At 38.2% G+C, this 26,828-nt stretch overlaps 1 protein-coding gene and 2 long non-coding RNA genes across 4 annotated transcripts in view; 1 reads left to right on the top strand and 2 right to left on the bottom strand.

The window, feature by feature from the left end:
- Window positions 1-26,828, top strand: part of LOC128011962 (uncharacterized) — an 80,269-nt gene that overhangs the window by 26,031 nt on the left and 27,410 nt on the right. The window contains exon 2 of the long non-coding RNA XR_008182681.1: window positions 13,404-13,515. This is a non-coding gene — a long non-coding RNA (uncharacterized LOC128011962). The remainder of the gene's footprint in view (window positions 1-13,403; window positions 13,516-26,828) is intronic.
- Window positions 12,206-26,828, bottom strand: part of LOC128011957 (broad substrate specificity ATP-binding cassette transporter ABCG2-like) — an 80,711-nt gene continuing 66,088 nt past the window's right edge. Inside the window, exons 11-15 of one of the 2 annotated variants that reach the window (XM_052594783.1) lie at window positions 24,462-24,586; window positions 24,230-24,384; window positions 16,833-16,922; window positions 16,514-16,587; window positions 12,206-13,662 (exon numbers count right to left, since the gene is read on the bottom strand). In XM_052594783.1, the coding sequence (XP_052450743.1) occupies window positions 13,512-13,662; window positions 16,514-16,587; window positions 16,833-16,922; window positions 24,230-24,384; window positions 24,462-24,586 (595 nt within the window). In that variant the 3' untranslated portion in view covers window positions 12,206-13,511. The remainder of the gene's footprint in view (window positions 13,663-16,513; window positions 16,588-16,832; window positions 16,923-24,229; window positions 24,385-24,461; window positions 24,587-26,828) is intronic. The other variant, XM_052594784.1, reaches the window with a different exon arrangement.
- Window positions 20,072-20,928, bottom strand: LOC128011961 (uncharacterized). The gene is made up of 2 exons (XR_008182680.1): window positions 20,670-20,928; window positions 20,072-20,172 (listed from the first exon to the last, which is right to left on the bottom strand). It is a non-coding gene; the product is annotated as an uncharacterized LOC128011961 (long non-coding RNA).

The raw sequence follows: 26,828 nt of genomic DNA on the forward strand, positions 1-26,828 counted from the left end.
GTATGTCATCTCATGACTTTATCTATAGAGATTCTCCTCTCTAGAGTTATTTTTATATGTATTTTCCTAATTATTGAACAAGTTAATATTGAAAAGCTTTCCTGAGGTAAGTGTATGTGACGTTGGTTACAAACTGTTCTAGGGTGGCATCTTTTTGATCGCTGATTGAGCGATATACTGTACATAAGATATTGTTCATAGTACTGTACAAGTTGTACAGAATCTCTCAACACCATCTGAAGTACATGTATATTTCCTGCTGTAATTAATAAAAATAAAAAAATTATGATCGGTTAACTTGCCCCACAGTGATGTCACACGTCAGTGAGCATGATTACAATAAGTACAACATGTTCCTGGACCAACATCCTTGTTGATCCTGAAACAACATTACAATCAATCAATCAGAATGCATATATACATTTTCAGGAAATATCCGTTTTAGGCTTACAACCAGTGTTAGATACTTCTACACTCTTGTTAATCAGCTATCATTTCCCACTGATTTTTGGAATAAATTATGGGTGGGGTTAAGTTTAAATGTAGGGATTGGGTGAAGTCTATATTTTGGACAATGATTTTGATCCAGGATCATCAAAAGATGTTGATTTAGGAACATGCTAAATTCATTATGGCCGTTGTGGCCCTTGTCTTTAATCCAATTCTGGGCCACTTAAGGGCCATCATTCTTTGTAGCACTTGGGCCGAGGGAAAAGTGATTGTTTGGCACGGATCTGGGCCAGAAGACATTTCCTATGTGGGATGTCCAGCAAATGTAACTGCTATTAGGTTTAAAAATGAAAATGTTTACAATTTTGTTATGAGGGAATTATAATAGAATGAACTTCATGTCAACCCCCTTTAGTTTAACTGTATCATTGTTCTATCAGATTTATGACACTTATTGTCTTCTTGCAACATATAAAACCAAAGAGTGGTTTTGTTAGATGGATCTAGCCAACTTGGACTCAGTTCTCTTCATCACTGGCGAAACACTGCACGTAGGGAGAAAGAAGTAAAAAAAAAAACAACAGAGCAAAAAAACAAACCTCATTCCCCAAGCCTGATCCTAGGGAGATTCCCTAACCTGCCCATTGAAAACAATGGGGGAGTGGTTCCAAGGAGTCAATGCCATTTTATCTGTCCTGCATCTTCACAGCTCACAGTTCTGTCACAGTTCTCTGCTGTAGGGCGCTTTGGTGTGCACCCAGGGAACGTCCGCACGTCCTATTCCTTGCAGCTTCAGACACGGTGACAGATCTTAATCTCAACCTCTTCTTTGAGGCATGTCTGACAGACAAACGGGTTTTTCTCATGCCAGGTCTCTTAGAGGCATCCTCCGAGTCTCACTCTGTGCCGCTGCGGGCACTTCCCCCTTCCCCGGATTAATCGTTCGACAGTGCTCCAACATCACACAGCTACTGCTCATCACACAGTTCTCCTCTTCATCACCAGTGTAATGCTGCATGTAGAGAGAAAGAAGAAGAAGCTAAAGCAAAGCAAAAAACAAAAGAACTTCATTCTCCAATCCTAACCCCAAGGGCCGGTTGGATTCCTACAAATAAATACAAATAATCCCCTAGCATCTAGCGTCATTAGAAAAGACTAAATGACTTCTACAAACCCGATTCCAAAATAGTTGGGACACTGTTCAAATTGTGAGTAAAAAAGGAATGGAATAATTTACAAATCTTATAAAGTTATATTTAATTCACAATAGAATTTAGATAACATATCAAATGTTGAAAGAGAGATATTTTGAAATTTCATGCCAAATATTGGCTCATTTTGGATTTCACGAGAGCTACACATTCCAAAAAGTTGGGACAGGTAGCAATAAGAGGCCGGAAGACCAATTTGCAACTTATTAGGTCAATTGGCAACCTGACTGGGTATAAAAAAAAGCCTCTCAGAGTAACAGTGTCTCTCACAACTCAATGAAGAAGAAGAAGAAGAAGTTTTATTCACATATACATACATATATTCAAATGCACTTGAGATAAAACAAAGAACAAAATAAATAATCATGCATGTGAACTAGTCCCCAAATAAGCCATCTAAAGCTTATACCAGGGGGCTATGACAAACCAGGGAAAAAGAAAAATGAAAAGAGAAATGGAAAAAAAAATGGCAGAGGATCACCAATTCCCCCAATGCTGTGGCGAAAAATAGTAGAACAATACCAGAAAGGAGTTTCTCAGAGAAAAATTGCAAATAGTTTTAAGTTATCATCATCTACAGTGCATAATATCATCCAAAGATTCAGAGAATCTGAAACAATCTCTGTGCGTTAGGGTCAGGGCCAGAAAACCATACTATATGCCTGTGATCTTCGGTCCCTTAGATGGCACTGCATCAAATACAGGAATGCTACTGTAATGGAAATCACAACATGGGCTCAGGAATACTTCCAGAAAACATTGTTGGTGAACACAATCCGAGGTCGAAAAAGAAGCCATATCTAAATATGATCCAGAAGTGCAGTTGTTTTCTCTGGGCCAAGCCATTTAAAATGGACTGTCGCAAAGTGCAAAACTGTTCTGTGGTCAGACGAATAAAAATTTGAAGTTATTTTTGGAAAACTGGGACACCAGGTCATCCGGACTAAAGAAAACAAGGACAACCCAAGTTGTTATCAGCGCTCGGTTCAGAAGCCTGAATCTCTGATGATATGGGGTTGCATGAGTGTGTGTGGCGTGGGCAGCTTACACATCTGGAAAGAAGAGCACCATCAATGCTGAAAGGTATACATCCAAGTTCTAGAACAACATATGCTCCCATCCAGACATTATCTCTTTCAGGGAAGACCTTGCATTTAATCATAAAAAGGAAGATGCGTCAAAGAAGACCTAAGATAGTTGAGCAACTAGAAGTCTGTATTAGACAAGAATGGGACAACATTGCTATTCCTAAACTTAAGCAACTTGTCTCCTCAGTCCCCAGACGTTTACAGACTGTTATAAAAAGAAGAGGGAAGTAAACATGGCCTTGTCCCAAATTTTTGAGATGTGTTGATGCCGTTAAATTTAAAATTAACTTATTTTTTCCCTTAAAATGATACATTTTCTCAATTTAAACATTTGATATGTCATCTATGTTGTATTCTGAAAAAAAATATTGAAATTTGAAACTTCCACGTCATTGCATTGTTTTTATTCACAATTTGTACAGTGTCCCAACTTTTTTGCAATCGGGTTTGTACATGTGTACAAAACTGTTTGTTTTGTGAAAAAAATGCTACATTTGTTAACACCATCAGGCCAATGACAGATTTGACATTCAACATAAAGTCATCATGTGGTTTTATCTGCTCATTTAACATTTTTTAAAAGTTATCTTGTTACCATAGCAGATGCACAGCAGACATACTGTTCTAAGATGAGATAATTGATTATTCCGATAATTTCACATCATCTGGTCACATCTATGTTAACTGTCTGCTAACCTTTATTTTTTTTAATGCTAAAAACATCTTGACTGCTATTAAATTTACAAATGTATAATAATAACACATTTTTAATTATATTGTTTATTTACAGATCAAAGAAATAAAATATTAGTGATTCAGTAATTAATGGTTTTTAAATTCTTGTCATGAGCGTTTGAACATTACTGTTCAATATTACAAAGCCTGTGGGAGGCGGCTTCTGCCCTTCATGCCGTAGCGTTACTGCAGGTCAATCAGGCCGAAGTCCTGAGAGCTCTGCATTAGGGTGGACATGACCTGATGGTTCGGCATGAACTTTATGCCACAACGGACCTCTTGTGGAGCGACATCTCTGGCTGTGTCTGGCTGACATGAAGGAGCATGTTAGAGTGTCACAGACCCCCCTTTTCAGCAACGCTGTCAAGAGCTTTACGATACCGTTTCTCTATGCCTTTATCATTATAGTTGTAGTGTGGACTCTGCTATTCTTTAATATTGAGAACGATTTTTAGAACTGTATCTTTATCGTTATTTCTATAGTTATTGTGCTTGGTGTAAACGGGCCTTTAACTCGACTACTCGTGGTTCATGCGATTGTAAATGAAAACACATTAAATAGTTTTTTTTAAACAATAAATGCTTATTAATGTATAGCCTTATGCAACAATTACATGTGTAAATTTTAAAAACTTTATAATTATGACATTACATAAAATTTTCATGTGACAGCCAGTATTTGTATCTGTAACAATCACATTTTTCGTATCTGCATTCGGATACAATGTTGTACAGTTACTTGATAAGACCGTTATACTTTTTATCTTTTTTTTCGTAGTTATCACTGAACAAGTATGTCGTGTTAAACTAAAATAATTAATTTCTAAAATAATATTTATCATGCAAGCAGAGAGATGTCATGACAAACGTTTAGTGATCATCTGAACACGACTTAATTCAATGCGCACATTTTCATTACGCAGAACACTTTAAGCGAGTCTATAATGTTTAGTGAACATCACTAAACAGATGTGTGTGTGCCGCGCAAACCAGCAAAAGATAAAGATGCAAACCTGTAGGCCAAGTAGACAATGTATCCGTATCTAAGCTGATTAGCCTTCTCTTGAGAGAGAACCATAGACAGTAAAGAAATGGACACATTTATTTATATATTAATTATAAATAAATAAAGATTACATGACCACTATCAGTCTCCCCCTTCCGTCTCCAATCTGTCAGAGTTGAGTTGGTCCACAACAAGTACGCGCAAATGTGTCATTTTTTTAACGGCTACAGAAAATGAATAAAAATGGAAAGACGTCAATTGAGGGGTTTTGCAAAAAGAAAGTTAAAGAAAGACAAGGACACTAGACGTTTAGCTACAATTCAAAATGTTCCAGGGATCGAAAGTTTTTTTTAAACGAGTATAGAATGAGCTCAGGACGACAATGACACAGAAGCGATTGACTGTTTACCATAGAGCATCACAGTCCCGCCCACAGCTGGTGCCGGAAGTAAAAATTCAATGCAATTTCTGCATTGACATTTGGGGTATAAGCCATAAAAATCGTAACCAAACATGGTAGACTTAAAACCAGCTACGGCTGTACTAAGCGATAGCATATGCTCATATAAACGCAAAAGGATCATGGGGCACTAACCTTGTTTTGATATAAATGCCTTTTATTTGCGATGTCTTGGCTAAGTACCTCATTACCCACAATCCTGAACAATCCGACAGTGATGCATCTGATTGGTGGAGCTCGTGTAACTGTCTGTTTAAACCCCGCGAAGGTCTGTGAAGACTGAAGATCATTAATAAAAAAATAAAATAAAATAAAAACCTGTGTTGCGTTTTTGCACGGTAGCCTTATCAGTGCAATCATGATCTCCATGGCTGCCATGAGAAAATTCACTAGAGGAAAAAGTTTGCGCGCGGCCGTCATCAGATTTGGAAGTCGCTCAAAAGACTCGTTCGCGGTTGTGGCTTCAGTCGAATTCAATGAGGTGCGGTGGTTTATGGGATAAGTAGTTCCTGCGCTCGAAATGAAAATATGTAAGCAGTCTTGTACATTTGACTTTTTTTTTGATTTTGTCTTAATTTTTTCACTTGAAATGATATGTTATATGCTTATGAGTTCAGCCGTAGCTGGTTATCCTCACACATGCTCTAAAACTCTTTAGATACAGATTTTTCTGAAAGTCAATGGGAGAAATGAATGGGAAATTTACTTCCGGCACCAAAGCTCTCTCGGGCTGTGGGCTGGACTGTGATGCTCTATTGAAGTTAAAGTTAAAACATTACCGTCTACAGCCGCGAGAGGGCTCTCTGTGCTGTGCTCAGTGCTCCATTTAGTCTATGCACTGAAGACATAGAGCGCCCTCTCGCGGCTGTATACGGTAATGTTTTCTCTTGGTTCTTGGTTCTAAATAAATGTGACTTATAGTCCAGTGCGTCTTATAAATATATTTTTTTTCCTTGTCAGGTCGTATTTTTGGACTGATGCGACTTATGGTAAATGGACTGCATTTATATAGCGCTTTCAACAGACCACATGGCCATCCAAAGCGCTTTACAAATTGCCTCACATTCACCCATTCACACACCCATTCACACACCGACGGCGATGTCAGCCATGCAAGGCGCTATCCAGCTCGTCGGGAGCAGCTGGGGTTAGGTGTCTTGCTCAAGGACACCTCGACACTTGGTCAGGTGGAGCCGGGGATTGAACCACCAACCTTCCGGTTTGTAGCCAACCTACATGAACCACAGAGCCACTGCCGCCCCTGATGCCTGATGCGACTTATACTCAGGTGCGACTTATAGTCCGAAAAATACGGTAGTTGGACAAGTTAATAAATTAAAAATCAAAAAATTTGATTTGAGAAATCACCTTAATTATGTCTAGGGGGGCATTTGCGTCATAGTGCCCAGGGGCACCACACTGTCTTAATACGGCCCTGGGGGTCGGGCATACTGCGCAGACTCAAACTGAGCTTGATGACATAGAGGCGCCCAGGGGTGCTTCAAAAACCTATGAAACCCTGCCCCCCGGAGAGAACTGGTTTGGTGAGCGCGCAGTGCTTATTCCATTCATTCGTTTCATATCGTAGCCTAAGCTTTAAATCATTGCATGAACCCTCGAATTGATTCATATGATCCGCGAAGCTGCTCCGGACTCCCGAACTGATTCAAATGGGTTGCGATCCCCAAACTGACTCAAATGATTCGCGATCCCGCTCTGATTCGATCTGAAGTTCCCATCCAAATCAAATGACACCGTCAGCACTACTATTGGCTTAGTTCTCTAATTTCATAACATTAACTGATCTTAAGGTATGAAAAGTATGTTGTTAACAAATAAGATATCAATATTTCCATTCCGAACTGCTTTCCACGTCAAAACATAGCTTTCAGTATTGTTCCGGGAAAGGATGTGCATGACAAACGGTGCACTTGCTGCAACCTGAAAAGTTTAGATGTTTCTAATTTAATTTTCTACCTGTTAGATTGTGTTTTATTTATGTCTACGCCTAGATAGCCTTAAACGTAACCTTTACAATAACAAAATACTAATTCATGTTGTACAGTATAGGAGTTGCAAGACTACTGATTTCTACTAGTCGATTGTTTTACTCTTGACCCACCCTTAAATAAACAAAGTACAACTCTAACAGATTTATTTATGGCTTACACAAAGATATATTACACACACGAGGATGCTTTCATCAAAAGCTACCCGAACAGAAGGAGCCTTTACAACACAAAGCAAAAAGAAATCACAGCAAATCAATCAAAATAAACCCATAAGTTAAATTCAAGAAACAAAACCTTGTGAATCACCCAGTTAGTTCAAAGTAAAATCAATGCAAAGAAATGGCTCCTCTGCTCAAACACTAGACATGTAGCATCATCGTGCTGCAGTAATAAATAGTGGGGGAACAAACAAGACACAAACAAACAAAGAAGGAAAAAGAAAACTAGTCCGCCCCAAAGGCCTTTCCCATTTCTTTTGGGCCTGATTACCAGCTCAAGCACTCAGGCGGACTAGACTATATACCCAAAAAAACTAAAACAAACAAACCAAAAAATAAAATACAACAAGAGCAACAAATGGGCTCCATAGAGCTGAAAATACAAACATCAAAACACCTTTATTATTCATTTTAAAACAATCAACCCATGTTAAAACAATTTAATACTTCAAATCAACTCATACCTGTCTCCAAGATCCAAACAAATCCACATAAGAACCTCTCGCATACGAACACCAAGAGTGTTGATTTATTACGAACTCCCAAACTGACTCAAATGATTCGTGATCCCGCTCCGAACTCCAGAACTGACTCAAATGATTCGCGAACCCGCTTTGAACTCCCGTACTGACCCAAATGATTCGCGAACCCGCTAAGTACTCCCGAACTTATTCAAATGATTCGTGACCCCCAAACTGACTCAAATGATTCGCGAACCCGCTACGAACTCCCGAATTGACTCAAATGATTCGCGAACCCGCTATGAACTCCCGAACTGACTCAAATGATTCGCGAAACCCCTCCGAACTCTCGAATTGATTCAAATGATCCGCGAAGCCGCTCCAAACTCCCTAACTGATGCAAATGATTCGCGATCCCCAAACTGACTCAAATGATTCGCGAACCCGCTCCGAACTACCGAACTGACTCAAATGATTCGCGATCCCCAAACTTACTCAAATGATTAGCGATCCCGCTCCGATTTCCCAAACTGACTCAAATGATTCGCGAACCCGCTCCGAACTCTCGAATTGATTCAAATGATCCGCAAAGCCGCTCCAAACTCCCTAACTGATGCAAATTATTTGCGATCCCCAAACTGACTCAAATGATTCGCGAACCCGCTCCGAACTACCGAATTGACTCAATAATTCGCGATCCCGCTCCAAACTGCCAAACTTGTTCAAATGATTCACGCTCCATACTCCGAACTCCCAAAATGACTCAAATGAATGCATGCATGACAAACGGTGCAATTGCTGCAGTTACTCGACTACTCGTGGTTCATGGTATTATAAATGAAATCACATTAAATATATATATATTTTTTTCAATAAACGCTTATTAATGTATAGCCTTATGCAACAATTAAATTAACAAGTAAATTTTAAAAACTTTATAATTATGACATTACATATTAAAATTTTCATAACAGCCAGTTATCTGTTATTTGTGTCTGTAACAATCACAACATTTTTTGTATATCTGCATTTGGGTACAATGTTGTACAGTTACTTGATAAGACCGTTATTACCTTTTATCTTTTCTTTTTCGTAGTTATCACTGTACATGTCATGTTAAACTAAAATATTTTTTAATTTCTAAAATAATATTTATCATGCAAGCGGAGAGATGTCATGACAAATGTTTAGTGATCATCTGAACACGACTGAATCAATTCAATGGGCATATTTTCATTACGCAGAACACTTTAAGCGAGTCTATAATGTTTAGTGAACATCACTAAACAGATGTGTGTGTGCCGCGCAAACCAGCAAAAGATAAAGATGCAAACCTGTAGGCCAAGTAGACAATGTATACAATGTAATGCCTCTGTTAGCTCCAACCCTAATAATACACACTTGAACCATCTAATCAAGCTCTTACTAACTAGAATCTTCCAGATAGGTGTGTTAAGGCCAGTTGGAGCTAAACTTTTCAGGACATTAGCCATCCAGGATCTAGTTTTGAGACCCCTGTCCTACAGAGTTTTTACTTTGCACATGCTTTTTGATCATTAAAAAAATCATTATTTTGTAGAATAGGAGATATACTGTTTCTCGCATCACATACATTATCAGTAGTTAAGGGTGTGGTCTTGAAGAGGACCCTTTTTTCACTCATTTGGACTTGGACTCGAAACTTTTGGACTTGGACTTGACTTGGACTCGACAAAGCTGGACTTGACTACAGCTCTCCTGAAAAGTTATAACAATTATAATAAAACAAGAACAAGAACATTTCTGAAATACATACATGTAAATATAATTGTAATATTTTTAATATTTTGATATTTAAATATAATAAATATTGTAAGTTGGTTTAACTGATCGAATGCAGGTGTGTTTATAATGATGAGAATCATAGGAACTGAAAATTAAATGAAAAACAGATTTCCTTCAAATTACATAGAAATAATCAGAGCATTTGTTTTTATTAAACATTTATGTTCTTAAAAATTACAAGGTTTTAATGTGTATATATTTAGTTACATGAAAATCTGAACATACAAAACATCCATGGAAAGAACAGAGTATCTGTTTGAAAACTAAAATATTTTATTCTAGCTTCATGCATTATTTTTTAAACACTTTAATGTGTCATAAAAAAATAAAGAAATAACATTTTGAACCAAAAGCTGAAAAAATACTATAAATTGGATTCAGATTAATAATCAAAATGTAGATGGAGTCGATCAACGCCCCAAAGCTTGACTGTAATTATTATCTCTTCATCGGTCAACATTTTATTCCATAACGTTACAGTTTTGATGCTGTTTCATGTCAGATGATCGTGTTACATGTGCTAGTAAGTGTTGCTTCTTTTTCTTCTTCACTTGTGTTCTTTGGAAAAATTATGTACAGAAGATGTGTACTAGCGCCCTCTACTGTATAACAATGAAAACACGGATTCTAGGAGTATAGATCAAATATATTCAGAATTATTGTAAGTATAAGTCAAGTATAATTAAATAACATTTTAATTATATTGATGAGGAGTACATAAAGCCCATTTTTTGAAGTACATAAAAAGTAAAGTAAAAGCATGCTTTACTATTTTAAGAAGTATACTAATAGCACACTCAAATAAACTTCTTTTTCTTAAGGGTAAACCTGAGCAGAGTCTATGATTCACATGATTTGTGTCTGCAGCATGACTGGATTTATGTTTATGATTTCTGTCAGCATACAATGATAGTTTGGGGGGTAAACAATGTCTGTAGGATTTAGTGGATCTTGTTGGAGTGTGTGAGGCAGAACATGAGCTTGTGTTTAGGAGTGAATTTCTTGGAAGCGCAGCTTGAGGTACAGTAAGCAATGATGAGGAAGATGAGGGTCATGAGTCCTAAAGCAAATGATTCTACCGCAAACCCCAGGTAGAGTAATCGACGATTCCCTGTTCAGACAAATTCCTCACCTGTTGAATAGCTGCAAAGGGAAGTGATAAGAACATTAAAAAAAAGTAGTTTAGCATCATTGCATGTTGGATTTCTACACTAGCTACATTTATGCAGCCAAATCATCTGTTAGTAATCAGATAGATGACTTAATCAGACTGAAAAGCATTCCTGTAAACACCTCAGTCAATCCGACTGAGCTAGATCCCAATTCGATTTTGATTAGATTAGAAGGGGTGTAGACCTATTCTAACATGAAATCGAGAGGATATGTGAACACTGGATCAGACTGAAAACTGAACTAGAAATTACTGTTCCTCTTCAGTGCTCTTTAAAACAAAGAAAAGAAGCCATGGCAGGGGAACAGTATCTGCAAACAGCAGGAAACTGAAATGATGCATTTAAAAGTTAATGGCCAAACAGATGTTTTTAAAACTTCACACTGTTGTCACAGATGAAGTAACAGATAAAAATACATTCATATTTTTACAAGGTTAAATGTTGATAATTAGTAACTCAAACAACTCTCTACTTATCCACAGGTCGTGCACATCTGCCATGTTTGTGGTTTAATTGATGTGGTGTGGTCAGTGTGAGGTGACAATGACACCAAATTTGTAGCTCAAACATTTGAGCCTCAGATGCAGTTCGTCATCATGACATCCAATCTGATGAGATAAACAAAATGTGTCTTCTGTCAGCTTCTCAAAAACACCAATATTCTGTCCACAAGGTGGCACTGCCACTAAACGTTTTTGAGTATCTTCAGGGCAAGGTGCCAAAGACAAATACCAAGCTTTGAAATGACACTTTGTCAAAATGCAAAAAGGCATTGTGTACCCTGCATGCTGCTCTGAATGTAAAGACACCAGTCCTGTGAGTTTTGGCCAAAACATTCAGATGTTAAAAGCCAGACAGTGAAGCAAATTTCATCTAGTAGAAACTTTTTTGCAATATCACCAACAAATTTTTAGCACAACTTTAGATTTATGGCTTTGAAATTCACTGGTACAGTTCACATTCAAAGTACGAAAGGAATGGAATTGTATGGTTCCTAATACTGTAAATTGATTTGTTATAGCTACCTCAAATTTGGAGCACAACTTGTTTAGAGTTATGACTTTCTTTAAAATACAGTTTTAGATTGAAACATGTTTAGGAAAATACATAATTTTATATAGATTTTGTATTTTTGTGCAATTTTAAAACAATACACAAACTTACATAACTTTTCTAAATTTTTTAAAGGTAAAGTTTTCAAAAGTTAAGTTGAAGTGACACCAATAAGTGTCATATATACTTATGAATAACTCACTAAATTTGAATAAGAAATTAAAATACAAATAATCCCAACACTCTGCATTTATTTACTTGCATAAGTTATTTCACCTCCTACAGAATGTTTGGATAAATTGGCGTGTGTTAGAGATACACATCAGAACTTTTAACAATTCAGTCCTGAAGCAGATAATCAAGAATCATTAATGCAACCAAACATAATGATATTCATTCAGGAAGAACCGGTTCTGTCGTGTAAATAGCAAATCCATCATGGCACGAGCGCAACTGGCTCTTAAAGGGAATAAAAGATGAGACTATGATTGGTTTATATTTCATTTTATTGTAAATGACAAAAACATTTTGATTCAGATATACATTATTAAATGCAAAAAGTCTGGCTGTGCTTAATGGGTATAAACAAGCACACCCCTGTTCCCATTAAGCTCACATCATGTTTTATCCAAAATTCTAGTTTTTTTAAACAACCTTTTGTAAACCTTTTTTTTTTTTTTTTTTTTTTTTTTGGAGGTACAGTCAATCGCAAAAAAAAAAAAAAAAAAAAAAACCCAGAATACTAAAATCAAGCACCAAGGCATTCAATTTGATCAGTCATATATTCATAATGAAGTGTCATTTAAAGGAGCTATGTGGAGGTTTTTACTTTAAAAAAATCTTTAAGATAGAGTTTTCATTTGTACATGTATGAGCCAACCATTATGTAAAAAAAGAATGACACCTCGACTGTCCAGCACGGTTGCCTCTATCAGCCTGTAGGCTCAATTGTGTGTGTAGGAGTCGGGCCCGAATTGGCGCGAAAATTCACAAAATGTGACGTCATGCACGTTCTCGTCTATTCGGGCTTACAACCGTACGGCGCCAGCCATTATAGTAAGCAGCGGTAATAGTGTTTTCAGATGGACTCTGTGGATGGAAAGAAGCGATCAGCCTCCGGCAGCACAATTCAGACACCAACGGACACTCCTCGTAAGTAAAAAAAAATAAAATAAAAACCTAGTTTGGCAAAAAGAGAGAGCGACCGGCGTCAGTGGTTGCTGCAGCAACCCTGGTTGATGTGGTCGTGTTCGTACGAGCGTGCGCACTGAGAAAGAGCATGAGACTGGCTGCAGTTCCTCTAACGGTTAGAAATTTCAGAACCTACGCAATGCTCCTTTAAGCTCATAGCAACATCTAGATTAGTCCATGTTCAGCTAAGTAACACATTCAGAAATCAAATAAAACAAACCAATAAAACATTTCATTCATGGGGATGAACACAGAAACTACTTCATTATTCTCTTATTAATTGGATGTCAGCTTATCTCTGGTCTCTTCAGGCTGGAATAAACTACAGGAATTCTGTAGATTAATACATTAATCAACCCCTAGCAGATCTATACAGGTGGAGCTGGGGAAGGTGGAGGATTTCTGAAGCTGTAATTGCTACGGCAAGCACTAGTCATTTATTGAATGTTGAGCAGTGAGCTAATGGGCTACAGATATAGGAGAGAACCAATCAGCTGTGCCATGTGATAATGATGTCATTAGGTCAGATTGAGTTAGACCTATCGGACTGCGCCATCTAGAGTTTCATGCCAGAACTCTGTATTTGTTGTTTGATATGACTTTGAGATTTGGAAGAACATTAGCTTGTGTTTAGGTGAATTTCTTGATGAAGCGCAGTTTGAGGTAAGCGATGATGAGGAAGATGAGGGTCATGATTCCCAGAGCCAAATGATTCTGCCACAAATCCCAGGTTGAGTAATGGATGCCCTGTTCACTCAGAAAGTCCTCACCTTTCGTGCAGCTGCAATGAGAAATGATGAGAACGTGATCAATACTTGTGTGTGTGTATATACTCCAAAATTGCTGAATGGAAAGGTAAACATGTTAGTAGGTTTGCAATGAAAAGTAGTCAAGCATGGTGAACTGTAGTGGAATGAGCCTGTTTTGGCTTCTAAAGTGAGTGATGCAAAGGAGCAGCAGTAGCTGATAATGATAGAGGGCTAATATTGGCTGTGGGAATGTGATCTGACGAGCTAATGCTTGAGAGAAGCAGTATTTCAGAAGGCATTGTGGCTGGAGTGGCAGCCCTTCTTGTGGGAAGAACTACGAGTGTAAAGACCTGCGACTCTAGGAGCAACACACAGCATGTTACATCTCTCTAATTTCCCCTTCTTTCTTTCAGTCTTGCTTCTTCACTAACACCATCTTGTTTCTCTCTGATGCTTCATTCATGCTGCACTTCAGAAAAGGCTCTACAGCAATGCTTTTCTCCCACAACAAAAATGCATGTGGAATCCTTTGATTCTTGGACACATTTGATTTCTTGCCATATATTTTTCATACTATAGCCTTGGGAACTCATGCACTTCACATCAACCTTTTTAACACACTCCTGGCCTTCCTATGCAGCTGTTGTTTCTGCTCTTCATGAAGGCCTTGATTAGCCGCTCAGGGGAGTTTCATTGCCTCACTCATTTTAGTAGCATTGACTCACTTCAAGAGTTTTTGCTCAGATTTTCTTATGTTTCATTCCTATTTTCTCTGCTTTCATGTTAATTTTACTTGTTTCTAAAAAATGTCTGTGCATTTGTCTCTTTACATATCTACATACAGACTTGCAAAGGCCTGAAAAAAGGCCTTTTCTGGCCTGACGGTGCACAGGCTTCTTTACACTGAACAACAGTCTGCTTACCATTCTGCTTTGAATACTGCACGTAAGAGCTACTATTCAAGCATCATTGGTAACGCTGCAACAAATTCTAAATCGCTGTTTAAGTTTCCTCTGTTGACCAGTTTACGTTTCTTCATTATTTCACTGGTAAGGTTGAGGGTATATATAGCACTTTAAATACCATCACTCCTCTTGAGTTAGTTAATATCCAGCCTTCAAACTTCCCAACTACTACCTTTTCAAACTTTGAAATGGTCAGAGATGATTTTATTATAAGTACAGTGAAGTCCATGAACTCTACAACCAGTATTTTAGATCCGGTTCCCTGCTTGGTCATCATGAACTGCCTTGCATCAATCTGTCCTTTTATGACTTCAATTGTGAACTTGTCATTGACTTCTGGAATTGTTCCTCCAGAACTAAAAATAGCTAAAATATGTCCGTAAGAAGACTGGTTGTGATTTATCTGATTTATCCAATTACAGGCCGTTTTCTAACCTCCCATTCTTGGCTAAAGTTCTTGAGCGTGTTGTGGCTGTTCAGTTAAATAATCGGCATGCAGTATTTTGGTCTTGTTAGACCTCAGTGCTGCTTTTGACACTATATGTCACTATCTTCTGCTTGACAGGCTGGAAAATTGGTTGGGTCTTTCTGGAGCTGTCCTCAATTGGTTTCGGTCTTATTTAACGAATCGTGCCAAGTTTGTTGGCTTGGGTAACTACAAATCAGATACCGTGCCTGTTCGACAGGGAGTTCCTCAGGGTTCAGTATTGGGTCCAATATTATTTAACATTTATATGCTTCCACTTGGGCAGATCATTAGAAAACATGGTCTTGGGTATCACTGCTATGCGGATGATACGCAGATTTACATCACCACTAGTCCTGATGTCCATTGCTCATTAATAGCTTTGCGTGGTTGTTTAGCAGAGATCAGTATCTGGATGCACAACAACTTCCTGAAGCTGAATGGCTCCAAAACTGAACTGATGCAGATTGGTACAGTGGCAGCTACTCGTAAGGCCGAGCAGATCAGTTTGATTGTTGATTCCTTTACGGTAATTCCCACTTCACAGGTGCGAAATCTTGGTGTAATTTTTAATCCACAATTATCATTTCAAGCACACATAAAACACATCTCTAAAACTGCATTTTTCCACCTGAGAAACATAGCTCGACTTAGGCCTTTTCTCTCTTTTGCAGACACAGAAAGGCTTATACATGCCTTCATAACAACTAGGTTAGATTATTGTAATGCCTTGTTCTCTGGCCTTCCAGCTAAATCGTTGAGCAAGCTTCAGTATATACAAAATTCTGCCGCTCGTGTGCTCACTTGTCCTTCTCCTCATGAACACATTACACCGGTTCTTTCACAATTACACTGGCTTCCCGTAAATGCGAGAATTTGATTTTTAAATTCTTATTTTAACATACAAGGCACTTCATGGGACTGCACCTGAGTATCTTTGTGATCTCATCCGTCCTTATATTCCATCACGCTCTCTTCGCTCTACTAACTCTCTTTCACTTCACCAGCCATCATGTAAGCTAAAGACCATGGGGGAAAGAGCCTTTTCATATAAAGCCCCTAAGCTATGAAATGTACTTCCTCTGCACGTCAGAAATGCACCAACGTTGGGTGATTTAAAAAGGTGATTAAGTCAAATTTGTTCAAGACTGTCTTTCTATAATGAATTGTTGTATTGCTTTTGGTGTTTTGTTTTATTTTATTAGTTGCTTTATTACTGTAGCGCTTTGGGTTTAAGAAAAGTGCATTACAAATAAAATGTATTATTATTATTAATAAATATACTTATACTTAAGTAAAGCCGAAATGCATCAAATGTGCCCTTCTTTTTACAGTCACATAGTTCTTTTCAAGTAACAAACGTCTCTTGTATTTCCATTTCTCAAACACATTTTATTTCTGCAGTATGTATTTCAAGTAACAAATGTTACTCATATGCAGCTTCATACTCACACTTGTATTTCTAGGCCACTTGTGTTCCTCATGTCACACAGGGTGAGGCCAATAAACTCATTGATTTCCACAGCCTGCAAAAACATTAATCATCAACAACATCATCCACAACTACACATTACCGTTCACTAAAACAATAAACCTTAAATTAATTACTAATAACAAAAAATATACTACACCTACACAAATGTTTCTCAGCTCTTACCTACTGTTTAACTGCCACACACATTTACGTAGACTACTTCTATATAAATATAAAACGTTCTACATTTCATGCAAATCAAACAATCCAGGAGAACATGGACACTTTAAAACTCACAACAAGACCATAGCGAGGAATACTGAGATACTTCAACCAGTTCAACCAGTCAGCAACACTGGGGAGATTCACCAGCAGCCCCGAGAAGATCTGAACACATGGAGAAACAACACTAAATATTGAAGGTAACACTTTTTACGGCACCATGTTTATACACTCAAACTATGAAAACAGATTGGATGACACATTTAAAACAATACATAATACTGCCCTTTATTCTTATACTTTGATAATTACATAATTATTTATATAGATATACTGTATATATCTACACATACATACATAAACACACAGTTAGCTATACATAAATACATACCTATATATATAGAGAGAGAGAGAGAGAGAGAGAGCGAGAGAGAGAGAGAGAGAGAGAGAGAATGTGCAGTGAAGATGAGTTGCATAGAGTTATTGGGTAACACTACACTTCCCTACACTAAAGTGCAGTGTGTTTAATGTCCATGTTTAGTGGTCTGATAGCATGAAGGTAGAAAATCCTTCTGAGCTTCTCCATTTTTGCCATCAGACTGCGGAAGCTAGCATTAAAAGCCGCGCAAAAGCTCCGCTGTTTTCCAGATGACGACTAAGAGTATTTATCAAGAACAGTTTTGCATCATCTACGCCTCTTCCAGCGCGATATGCAAACTGCAGCGGATCTAAAAGTGGTCCAGCAACTGTCATTATATACCTCTTGATCTCTTTTTCAAAAATCTTCATAACTAAGGAGGTCAAGGCGATTGGACGGTAATCTTTCAAGGAATTTGGTTTAGTTTTTTTAGGTATCGGTACAATAATTGAACTTTTCCACAAATCAGGTACCAACCCTTGATCTAATGATGATTGAAAAAGTAACTGGAGAACTTCACTGAGCTGGTCAGCGCAGTATTTCAGTGTTCTACTACATATCCCATCTGGACCTGGGGCCTTGTTAAGCGGAGTGGCCTTCAGCTGTCTTGATATATTAGATAAATTAATTTTAATATTATTAGAAGTACTCAAGGTCTTTTTAAAAATGGTAATCTCATCAATGACCGAGGATGTATCTCATCGAGAAAAAAAGTAATTAAACTCATTAGATAAAATTAAATCATTGTCAATGTTTCCACTTGGAATGTGGATCTTTGGTACTGATGTACTCACTGCAGCCATACTCTTAATTCCTTTCCAGGCAGCTTTGAGATTACCTTGCATGAACACATCCTCAATCTTATCTTTATAATTATTTTTTCTCCTCATTGGTCAACACAAAAACTATTCTCTTCTTCTCGTTCAATATGCATTTTAACTCCTTTGTGATCCAGGGTTTATTATTAGGATACAGAGTGATCTTTTTCGTAGGTATAACAGAATCAACACAGAAGGTTACATATTTAGAAATGGTAACCACCTGATCGTTCAAATCAGAAGATGTATTCAAAAACATATTCCAATCGGTGCAATCTAAACACCCCTAAAAAACGTCATTATTAGAAGGTGTCCATTCTTTCACATGTCGTGTTTCTTTCTTAACTTGCTTTACAATGGGAATATATCCAGAAGTCAGTAAAATCATATTGTGACCAGCTGAACCAAGAGGAGGTAAAGACAGAGATTGATACGCTCCCGGGATGGGACCGTAACATCTATCCAAGACTTTATCACCGCGAGTAGCGCAGGTAACATATTGATGATAGCCTTTTAGATGTTTGTCCATAATACAATTGTTAAGATCCTCTAAAACAAATTTGGGAGCATCTGAGCATCTGCAAATATTGCAATGAGTTCGATATCTGAATTACAAATCTTAAAATGCACAATTGCTGTTTTACACAAGCTTTCCTTAATATAAACACACACACCTCCTCCTCGACTTTTGCCTGTTGTATGTTTGTCTCTATCAAGTCGAATAGGTGTTCCAAAACCTTCAATCTTTAACCTCTTCAGCTCTGCAGCATATTTTGAATTTTTTACAGAATTAGGCATACCAGAATTTAAAAGAGAGCCCTACTCGCATACTTTGGAATAAATGGATACAAATGGTCTCATTTGACAGAAAACTCTCTGAATTTTAAAATATGGGTAAAATATTGCATATTTTGTATTTTATATGTTTACAATACTGTGATAAACACTGACAAAAAGTCATATTTTTATTATTATTTTTTATTAAGTTTTTATTTAAGAGTCTGTAATTTAGGACTTGTTTGGTCTATGTCGCTTCAGACAATCTCTTTTGATTCCACTAGGTGGCATTAAACAGGAGAAAAAATAATTTTTTTGATAACATCTTCTAAGCAAAAGTTATTTAGCTTTAATAGAAAGGAGGCGTTAGACTCTCCAAGTGTACTTTTACAGTCACCATTTTTGATTACTGAAACCAGCAAGCATACCTGAACTTAAAAGACAGCCCTGACCACATACTTTGGAATAAATTTATAAAAATGGTTTCATTTTACAGAAAACTCTCTGAATTTTAAAACATGGGTAAAATATTGCATATTTTGTACTCTATATGTTTACATTACTGTGATAAACACTAACAAAAAGTCAGATTTTTATAATTTTTTTAATTAAGTTTTTATTTAAGAGTCTGTAATTTAGGACTTGTTTGGTCTATGTCACTGCAGAAAATCTCTTTTGATTCTACAAGGTGGCATTAAACAGGAGAAAAAAGAATATTTTTGATAACATCTTCTAAGCAAAAGTTATTTAGCTTTAATCGAAAGGAGGCGTTAGACTCTCCAAGTGTACAGTCACCATTTTTGATTACTGAAACCAGCATAGCTGAACTTAAAAGACAGCCCTAACCACATACTTTGGAATAAATTTATAAAAATGGTCTTATTTTACAGAAAACTCTCGGAAGTTTAAAACAAGCACAAGATATTGCATATTTTGTCTTTTGTATTTTTACTATATTGTGATAAACACGGAAACAAAGTCAGATTTGTATTATTTTTTTAAAGTAAGTTTTTATTTAGGAGTCTGTTATTTAGGACCTGTTAGGTCTATTTCCCTGCAGAAAGTTTCTTTTGATTCCACTAGGTGACAGTAAAAAGATAAAAAAAAAAAATTTGTTGATAACATCTTCTAAGCAAAAGTTATTTAGATTTAACCAAAAGGAGGCGTTGGAGTCTCCAAGTTCTGTAGCTTTACCTGAAGAGACAGAATGTCTTATGTCTCCAAGTTTCCTCAAAAAACTCATGTCATGTAATAAGCAAAATAAGGCAAAGTTCTGTTCTTGCATTTTATTTTACACACACACACACACACACACACACACACACACACACACACACACACACACACACAAAATAAGTATCCTGACTTGCTGGCTCCCATTCTTCACCACTGGATGCTACAACTGCAAAACAAAACAAAAATGTATAAATTTACACTGCAATCCCAAAATACATGCTAAAATGACATACACAAAAATAATCCAGATATGCAAGTAACAGAAAGAGGAAAATAATTTGATTACACATACACAAATCCATGAGTATGTATAAATAAATGAGAACAACCCTTGCATATCTTATGTATATGTGAATTGCATTCATGTGTTCGTTGCGTGTGTGTAATTCAAATATGTAACGAACACATGAATGCAATTCACATATACATAAGATATAAAAATGCACAAGGCAGTACACGTATATATAATATTGATAAATAAATTCATGCAAAAACAAATTAGCATGCAACTAACGAAGGCAACCGATGAATGCAACTCGCGTATACAAGAAAGACAAACTGCACAAGGCAATACACTTATGAATGCAATCGATGAATAAATTAATGCAATAATAATATTAGCATGCAACTTACAAATGCTTGATACAAACAACGTATACTTACTCAAAATAAGGGTCTTCTCCCAGTTTGTAAGCAGCTTCTCTGACCGAGTCAAAGCTAGCTAGCATCGCTGCAAGTTTCAGTGTCGGACATCCGATCAAACTCCTCCAAAGCCGCCTCCACACCAACAAAAAACTTTCTTGAAGTCATTTTTCAGAGACATATAACTCTAACAGTAATAAAAGCACGCAATAATTCGCTAAAACGCAGATTGATAAACAGAGGCTGTTACGTGAATTCTTTTTGGCTCATTAAAAATGAATCTTGCTGCCGCGTTCTGGATTAATTGTAAAGGTTTGATAGAACTGGCTGGAAGACCTGCAGAGAGAGCATTGCAATAGTCCAGCCTCTGTTTACTGGGTTCCAGTAGCTGCTTGCATAAAATTCAAGGCATGATGTTTGTCTACAACACTACCACTGGCTCTGCACCCATTTACCTAAATTTCTTACTTCAGATTTATGTGCCCTCTAGAAGCTTACATTCTGCAAGTGAAAACTCACTATTCTAATTCTATTCTTTAAAAAAAATCTAACTACTTTTCTAATATTTTTGTATTCTATTTTCTTTTCATTTATTATGCAATTGTGTGTGTATGTATGTATGTATGTGTATGTATATATGTATGTACATATATATGTGTGTGTGTGTGTGTGTGTGTGTGTGTGTGTGTGTGTGTGTATGTGTGTGTGTGTGTGTAAAGAAATTGAACACAGCTTGCTCTATTCTTTTTTTTATTATATCTGTTTTCTTTTTATTTATTATATTAGTTAAAAGCCCATGCTTCGTTTACTGTGTTAACCTAACTGAGACTTGTTATAGCACTTATATTTCATTGCACTTTTTGTTGTTTTTGATTGCTTCCACTGTCCTCATTTGTAAGTCGCTTTGGATAAAAGCGTCTGCTAAATGAATAAATGTAAATGTAATGTTCCATATGCGGTTCAATATCAACCAATAAGATTCCATGTACTATGTCGCGTTTTCATTGGTCAGTAGTTGAAGCCTATTTCTGATTGGTTGTTGCCATTTTGACAGCGTTTATGCCAAGAGCAAAGAGAAAGAAATTGAAGAGAAGAGTACCGAGAAACCTGAGCGAGCCCAGAAAAAATTCTTACAAGAGCATCGTGTATCTGAGAGCGTGCGCCGAGTTCCAGCGCGCGAACAGAGAGATTCGTGCTCCGCACATTATATTCCACGCACGAGCAAAGAGATTCGCGCTCCGCACATTATATTCCGCGCACGAGCAAAGAGATTCGCGCTCCGCACATTATATTCCGCGCGCGAGCAAAGAGATTCGCGCTCCGCACATTATATTCCGCGCGCGAGCAAAGAGATTCGCGCTCCGCACATTATATTCCGCACGCGAGCAAAGAGATTCGCGCTCCGCACATTATATTCCGCACGCGAGCAAAGAGATTCGCGCTCCGCACATTATATTCCGCACGCGAGCAAAGAGATTCGCGCTCCGCACATTATATTCCGCGCACGAGCAAAGAGATTCGCGCTCCGCACATTATATTCCGCGCACGAGCAAAGAGATTCGCGCTCCGCACATTATATTCCGCGCACGAGCAAAGAGATTCGCGCTCTGCACATTATATTCCGCGCACGAGCAGAGAGATTCGCGCTCTGCACATTATATTCCGCGCACGAGCAGAGAGATTCGCGCTCTGCACATTATATTCCGCGCACGAGCAAAGAGATTCGCGCTCTGCACATTATATTCCGCGCACGAGCAAAGAGATTCGCGCTCTGCACATTATATTCCGCGCACGAGCAAAGAGATTCGCGCTCTGCACATTATATTCCGCGCACGAGCAAAGAGATTCGCGCTCAGCACATTATATTCCACGCACGAGCAAAGAGATTCGCGCTCTGCACATTATATTCCGCACGCGAGCAAAGAGATTCGCGCTCTGCACATTATATTCCGCGCACGAGCAAAGAGATTCGCGCTCTGCACATTATATTCCGCGCGCGAGCAGAGAGAGTGGATGCACTCCACCAACTTACATGTTCATATGTATTGAGAGTGAGGAGTCACGTGCCGATTTGGGTTGATTTGCACACATATGGACATTGGGAATTATAATGTTTACGATGTAAGTCACCTTGCATTCACGCTGTTAATGGCTTTAATCTAACCAGGACATTTACATCTTGCAATCACACATTTAACTACCCTAGCTAACCCAGAACTGGTTTGTCCACTTTGCAGCCCCCAACACAAAAACCTGGTACAGTATGTGTCACTGGGCTAAAATCAAATCATAACTAAACATACACAGCTTTAGCCTACATCAAAACATGTTGGAAACGTTCGTATACAGTACATTGAACATCTCGTTACAATCTAGTGTTTACGAAACAGTCGCAGTTAATTACTTTGTCATTTTGGTCAAGAAGTGCATTCTAAATGCAATGTAAATACAATACACTAAAACGCATGTGAATAAACTTACTTTGGCCAGTACAACACTGTTTTCATCACCTGCTGTAGATGGACCCAGCCACAGCAGAAAGCCTCGTAACTTTCCAAAGACTTGTGGCTTTTAAACTCCTGCATTGTGTAGCCTAGTAACTTAAACCAAAAACAAGATAATTCCCAATGTCCATATGTGTGCATGGAGGTAATGGTCCAGGTCTCTGTGCCGCTGCAGGGAGCTCGTATGGGTCGATATTTTGGATGCTTGAGAGCTTCTCCAAATACCGCTGTTTTGCGCTTGGTGTGACCTAAAAAACTGTATTCCATTGTTCCTGTGTTTTCCATATGTATCGTGTGAGGTACTGGAGCAGTTTTTAATGCAGCAGTAACTTCCAGGCATGGTAAAACAGTGCAGAATTGCGAGAACCTCCTCTACTACTGAGTTAACAACACATTTAAACAATCCTGTTTCGCTGCCGGTATCCTGCCAACATGGCGCAGACTGTGATATCGAGGGAGGGGCTTTGTGCTATGACGACAACTCCTCATTCTCAATAGGGAGTGGCTTGGCATGCAAATTCCACTCGCCAATACTTATTGGCTGTTTCTTGTGTACTGCTCAGAGGTGATTCTAACGTCAGTATCCATGTAATGTCAAACGTGACTGACTTAAAGGTGAAACACTCACCATCCACTTTATTTGGTGCAATTGCTTGGTAACACAAATTGCTTATTAGCCAATCACATGGCAGCAACTAAATGTGGTGAAGATGACTTGCTAAAGTTTAGACCGAGCATCAGAATGGGGATAAAAGGGGATTTAAGTGACTTTGAAAGTGTTATGGTTGTTGGTGCCAGATGGGCTAGTCTGAGTATTTAAAAAAACTGCTGATCTACTGGGGTTTTCACCCGCAACCATCTCAAAGGTTTACAGAGAATGGTCCGAAAAAGATAATATATATAAAAATTTTCTGCATACGTATTATAGATTTTACACATTTATATTTATAATTTGTATAATTACATTCATTATTGCATATATTAATGATAACCCTTAACCATGGTACACTCACAGCCTCGTAAAATAGTGCTGTTGTGTGTGTGTGTGTGTGTGTGTGTGTGTGTGTGTTTCTTTACCATCATGAACACAAATATCATGTTAATGACGATGGTAGCAATGCCCACCACCGTCTGATCAGCGGAGATGGCTAGAGTCATGGAGGTGGCTGTGTAAGACACCAGAATGATGGAGAAGAGAAAGATGAAGAATGCCTCGGCCGTTGCCTTCAGACCTGCACAGGAAACACAAACACATGAGACTGCATGTTCCTTACCAGACAAACATGAACAATGGCAATGTGAGTCTGACCGATCATCCAGTACACGACACAGCTGAAGATGATGGACGGGATGGTGCGCAGAGTCAGGATGTCAGACAGGACCTTAGACAAGAAGTACACTGAGACTCTGTAGTATCCACTGATGTACTCGTGCCTGAGGACATCATCAAACACTCAATCAATCAAATTACAGTCATAATGTCAACTGCACATAAAACATCACTAATCACATTCACAAGACAATCTTAACTTAACAATTTTTATTCATATTTTCTTTCCTTATTTAAAATAATTAAGATTACCTCCAACTTGTCTTAGATCCCCAAAGGTAAAAAAAAATTTAAGTTTAAGTTTTCACCCACTATGGGACATTTGCCATGGAACACTTTAAACAATTATAAAGCTACAATAGAAACATACAGTAGCTTTGCTGAAGTAGATGTTCAAGTTAACAATTAAAGTGCCCGTAATATGGGTAATGAAAGGTTAATATTTTGGTATTTCAAACCCCTCCTTTGCATGACGCTTATCTGAGGTGATTGGTCAGATTGGTCTTATTTTCATTTCATTATGCCTGTAATGGCTGATAAAGCAGCATTTGTGAGCAAAGTGGTGCTTTGTGTATGTACGTTATTATTGCGTTATTATTTTTACCACTGCTAAAGTGGCACCTAGTGGCAAAGAAGGAATTAGCATTTTCACACGTGCACACATCACACACCAGGAAGCACTTGCGCCCTCAGATCACTTGGACGTGGTGTGTAAGAGATAAAAACAATATAAATACTGTTCCTTTTCTCACACAAACCGCAATGTGTACTTACGATGGGGAATTATTTAATTTGGACTTCTCAGTGCATGCTCTTTGAGGTGGTGACCATAGACCTGCATTATACAGTCCCTCCAGAAAAACGTGGATTTTTTTTGTGATTGTTGCGGGCAAAAATCCTTGATTTTGCGGCACGTTTTCTTAAAAAATGCAATGGAATATGCAGGATATTTTAACAATTTTATGCGATGAAATTGCGTGAACTTGCAAAAACTGCGGTTTTATGAAAAAGAGAAAAACACCTTTTTCTCACTAAGCTACTACCTTAGTGTAAAGAGTAATTTCTCATTACTTCCTATGATAAGCAAGCATACTAAATCACAGAATATTTAAGTTGCAATCTCTTACTGCAACGTAAATTATTTGCCATAAATAATATACTTACAACTGTAAGTTTTTGGTACTGTTCTGTAACAAAAAAGTGCAATCTTACAACTGTAAAGTTGCACCAACTTCTGAATGAAACTACAACAGCCCACTGTGAAAATGAAAACTATAACTGCGTAGACTCTAACATTGCTAGTAGCCTAGTGAGAACAGGGTGTTGGGGGAATCACCTTTTTTTCTCTATTTCATCAAACCGAAGTTTTCGCAAGTTCTCGCAACATAATTTGACCCCACTGTCATGTAACAAATTGGGAAACTGCTTCGCGCGGTCTTTTGCACTTATTTTTGTTGGCAAATAAGAATGATTTGCGCGCTTCAAGCTTCACCCTGGTTGTGTGTTCACGTCACATAATTATGTCACTTCATAAGGTTCCCATAGCAATAGGGAGAAAATAATGGTGCTTTACTTGTGTGAACTTTCTGCTAAGATATATGTGAGTCAGATATGAAGGTAAGCTACGAAATAAGCTTGGGGCTCCATGCGGTGGTCCCCAGACGAATAAGTAGTCATGGACCAACAGCGGAGGTTTATCAGGTATGGAGGGACTAGTTGAGTGGCATCACTAGATCCGTTGCAAAAACTCCATTTATGCCAATGATACTCCTCGACATGGCGAGTACAGTCCGCCATCAACTAAGACTGCTGCCTCCACTGCTCCGTGAGCATTTCGTCTCCTCAAGACAAGGCTGCATTGGGGACACACGAGAGGCAGGATCAACAGACAGAGACCTGGCAGCCCCCTGCAACTCCACCGTCCACCTGGTTGTCTAGAGTTCATCTCCTGCCACTGGATATTGGATTCTGGAGTGAAGTTATGTAGATAGGGTTTGCGCACCTCTCTCTTCACATTAATGCACTCTCGGCGTATGCTATCACTTCACCATACAAGTCCTTCGGCGATAGGGTAAATGTGATGGAGGTCTTTAGCATGAACCCTGCACAGAGGCTGCACAAGCGTGATGGTCGTTGTGTGGATGGGTTGCAACAGCGTCCACCTTCGGTAGCTTCTTGTGTGACTGAGCAGCCCTCTTCAGGGGTCCGCACTGCTCACCCCCAATTGGGGGGAGGGTCTAGAAAAGGTAACCCAAACATTGCCTGTTCCCTACACTCCTGGGCGGCCCACCGCTGTCGTCAAGGCATCCCATTACTTTGAGTGAGACCCGACTTGCAGGAGAAGTC

The sequence above is a fragment of the Carassius gibelio genome, chromosome B23 (genome assembly GCF_023724105.1).
Source record: "Carassius gibelio isolate Cgi1373 ecotype wild population from Czech Republic chromosome B23, carGib1.2-hapl.c, whole genome shotgun sequence".
In the NCBI taxonomy this organism is placed as follows: Eukaryota; Metazoa; Chordata; class Actinopteri; order Cypriniformes; family Cyprinidae; genus Carassius; species Carassius gibelio.